The sequence below is a fragment of the Lactuca saligna genome, chromosome 4 (assembly GCF_052625555.1).
Source record: "Lactuca saligna cultivar CGN05327 chromosome 4, ASM5262555v1, whole genome shotgun sequence".
Taxonomy (NCBI): Eukaryota; Viridiplantae; Streptophyta; class Magnoliopsida; order Asterales; family Asteraceae; genus Lactuca; species Lactuca saligna.
This window is the reverse complement of record NC_136420.1, coordinates 183,851,900-183,855,947: the sequence shown is the minus strand read 5'-3', so window position 1 is coordinate 183,855,947 and position 4,048 is coordinate 183,851,900. Positions and strand designations below refer to the sequence as shown.

General features: G+C 35.7%; 1 protein-coding gene and 1 non-coding gene across 2 annotated transcripts; both read right to left on the bottom strand.

The window, feature by feature from the left end:
- Positions 1 to 255: 255 nt before the first annotated feature.
- Positions 256 to 358, bottom strand: LOC145044392 (U6 spliceosomal RNA). Its single transcript, XR_013681347.1, has one exon. It is a non-coding gene; the product is annotated as a U6 spliceosomal RNA (small nuclear RNA).
- Positions 359 to 787: 429 nt separating this feature from the next.
- Positions 788 to 1,777, bottom strand: LOC145038956 (putative calcium-binding protein CML16). The gene has a single exon (XM_078987148.1). The coding sequence runs from the start codon at positions 1,609 to 1,611 to the stop codon at positions 1,129 to 1,131; it is 483 nt and encodes a 160-aa protein (XP_078843274.1). The 5' UTR covers positions 1,612 to 1,777; the 3' UTR covers positions 788 to 1,128.
- Between the last annotated feature and the right edge of the window lie 2,271 nt (positions 1,778 to 4,048).

The following is a 4,048-nucleotide window of genomic DNA, read 5'->3' as shown; positions in this document are numbered from 1 at the left end:
GACTATATACAACACATAAACGGAAATTTATAAAGCATGAAACTTAATGACAGGAAAAGTAAAAAACTTAAAGGAGACTTTATAGAAAGAAAGATCACTCTTACTTGCCACAAATGGTTGAAGACATCAACAAGAAGATCAATCTGACCATAAAATCCACATGTTGTCTGATTATGACTTCAGTAGATGAACTACTGAAACGTAAGAATTGCAATTGAACTCTATTAGCATTTGAAAAGGGAATTAGGGTTAAAAAAATTTTTGGACCATTTCTTGATTTGTGTGTGTCATCCTTGGGCAGGGGCCATGCTAATCTTCTCTGTATCGTTCCAATTATATCGGATGTCCCCAAAGGGACGACTATAGATGAAGAGCTTCGCCATATAGAGGAGTAGCAGGTTATATGGGATGACACGAGTTCTAAACGAAGTAGTTTACTGTTGATGGTCATATATTCTCAATGTCTTTAAAATTAGGGTTAATGACTTAGGAGGGTAATAAGGTTTCCAGTTTGTCCGTATTAGGTCACTAAGGTTTTTTTGTGCGTATTAGACCAATATGGTTACTATTACCGTTTAGAAATAGTCCTTTTTACCCATTAAAACCGGTAAAAGGACTATTTCTAAACGGTAATAACAACCATATTGGTCTAATACGCACAAAAAAAACCTTAGTGACCTAATACGGACAAGCTGGAAACCTTATTACCCTCCCAAGTCATTATCCCTTTATTTATTTATTTCCTAAACGCATGACTTTATTTTGGATGAACACGAGACATGAAACATTGTTTGATCAAAACCATTCCATTTTCATTTGCACTTGCGTCATCATTTGTCTTACATAAAGGTAGATCAAACCTTAGAACGGAAATAGAAACCAAAATGATCAAACGATAAAATTGTATCTTCGACCTCGAATTGATCACTAAATGGCCATGATGAATCTTAAATGCAACGCGACAATCGTCTTGAATTTGCTTCCGGTAGCCAAAAAATAAAAAACTAACTTTCTTGTAATGAATCTTGATCAAATGATTCAAAAGATGAACAAGAGATCAATACATAACCGATAAAGGAAATAATCATTTACATTTACTTACCTATTTACCCTTCAAGATCAAAGTCATTACAACGTGAACCCAAGTGAATCGGCTGCAGATCTAGCCATTATTCCTTGGAATTCCTTGAAACTAATCACACCATCGCCATCAGTATCGGCGTTTCGAACCATTTCAGAGAGCTCACGATACGTCAATGGCTGACCCATCTTCGTCATGGATTTAGCCAGCTCAGCCGGCGTAATGAACCCACTCCCATCCCTATCAAACGATTGAAAGATCTGCATAAGCTCATGTTGATTGATCAAAATATCTTCGCTCATCATCTGCGATGACATGGCGTTAACCAATTCATTAAACTCGACAGTCCCGCTCCCATCGGAATCCATGTTCTTGAACAGCTTATGGATCTGCTCTCCGGTTGGTTTCAGGCCAAGAGAGCGGAGGAGGGCCGCCACCTCGAGGTGGGTGAGGGACCCGTCTTTGTCCAGGTCGAATCTTGTAAATATTTCCCGGAGCTGGTTCAGTTGGTCCTCCGGCAAACTTGACATGGTGACGAACGGCGCGGTTGATGGTGGTGCTGATCTCTTAGGGATATATGTTTTTACAATGATATTGATTAAATTGGTGGCGGTGCAAGGGTGGCTGTTTTTTCAATGGTGGCAAGAGGGATCTGGGTGGTGGTGGAGGTATGCATGCATGTATTATTGGAGAACTATGCGGTAGATGGATAACAAGGTTTTTAATACAATGGACGTATCGACTCTTGTGGTGATCGTATTTTAGTCATTTTTTGCCAACTACATGGAAAAAGTGTGATACACATTACCACATAAATAAAATGTTACATGTGCATGTTATAATATTTATTATATGCTTATATTTGTATCGGATCGTTTATGCTGTTTAGGTTGGTAGTTTTAAGCCTCGGATATCATCTATACCCTAATAAAAAAAATAACATTGCTAGGTATCATCACCTTATACATTATCCACTTGCCATTTTTTCTATTTTTCCAGTTATCTTTAATTCCACTTGCCATTTTTTCTATTTTTCCAGTTATCTTTAATTCCACTTGATAAATTCTTTTTTTTTTTCTTTTAAATTAAATCTGTAATAAAATACAATATATGAATTTCGCCGAATTTAAAGAAAGTGAATATCTTCTTAAAAGCTGACCTAATTTTTGCAAGGAAGGTATTAAATTCAAATAAACCTTCTTAATTATCATGAACAAAATTCTGTTAACCCCTTTAAACATAATGCTAACTAGTTTATAACCCGCTACAAAATTAATTAAAAATTAATTAAACTTTAATAGTTAGAACACAAAATTATTAATCAATTATAATCGCTAATTTAAATAAATATATGAACTTATATCACCTTATAATTTGTATTAATTTTATTTTAATTTTTATTCCATTGCTATTAGTTTATTGTAATTAAAATGAAAATTTTAAAATTTGAAATAAATAATTAATAGGTTGATATGTGGCATGCATTAATTAATAAGTTTAATAGGGTGACACATGACAAAAAAAGAATAAAATGTGTATTAATTAGGAGGCCTAATGTGATGACACATATCAAAAAGATATTAAAACTATTCTTTTATTAGAATAGAGATTTGGAGAAACTTTTGAAACATTGTTTCACTCACAATAATTTTTGTAAGGAATGTATCAAACTTTAATATCCTTTCCAAAAATAAATTTTATAACTTACTTTTTGTGTATAACTCAATTCTATTCATCTGTTACCACTGTCTCTTGAAATATTGAGTTTACAACATCGTGATCCAAAGTTTCGCATCATCACAATGGAAAATCTTCTTTTCAATCACAGAGTTCAATCATTTCGGTAAGTTTATAAAAAAAACTACTTTTAAATTGTTTGTTTATCTTTTGTTTCTTCTTGTGTTTTTTAATGTGTATTGTTTTTTTAACTTCAGTTTCTGCTTCTTAATGTGTATGTGTGTGTCGGTGTGTGTGCCTTTGATATAGATTCAGAATGGTTGGGCCTTGATATAAATAAACTAGGAATATTACATGTGCATTCTAGAAGGGACAGAAGGGCAAAAATGGAAAGTGGCTAGAAAGTCAGTTAGAGAGAGAGAGAGAGAGAGAGTAGAATAAAGAGGGAAGAGTAATTTCATTTTGGGGATGTCGATTAGTATTGTTCAATGTTGTTGGCTCTTAGCATTTAGCTAGTGAGAGAGGGAGATTCCCTGGGATTGTTTGAGGTTCTTGCTTCATTCAATATAGTTTGTAATTCATTTCATTAGATTTAATGATATCATTTTCTTCTTCTCTGATTCTTCCTGTTTCTCTTTAGTTTCATTATCTATTGATTTCTATTTCTCATCATTGGTCCGACCTGCCGTGACCTGCCGGAGTTGAGTAACAATGGTGCAACCAGTGGTGGAAACTAGATCTGTCTCACAGCGTCTGGATCATCATGATAAGCAAATAGCAAGGATTCACGAAGACATACAGGAAATCAGGACATCTATGGCCTCAATCAGAACCGCCATGGCCTCAGAACGGGCAGAAGAGGTTGCGTTTCGTGAAGTACTGCTTGATTGGATGAAGCAACAGGATCCAGAGTTTTTCTCAGATATTAGCATTGTTTCCGATCCGACTGGGACATTACCAAAGTCGGTGGTTGATGATGCTTCTAGGGATTCGTCTGGCATAGTTAGCGGTTTCCAGTCTCATCCTACTTCCCGTGTCGTTCAGGTCGCATCGTTGGGTTTGCCTTCGGTGACATCTCCAATGATTTTGGATGAAATAGATCGTGAAAGCAACGAAATATCACCACCTGATGGAGATGAAGTATTCTTGGGGGTTTATGAGTCAGAATGGGAATCCAAAACAAACCCTCGGACTCTACCGCCAAACCTAACGTCGTGCCTACCATCACTACTGCCACTAACGACCATTGAAGAAGAAAAATATGGAAAGCCAATGGGCTTAATCCCGAAT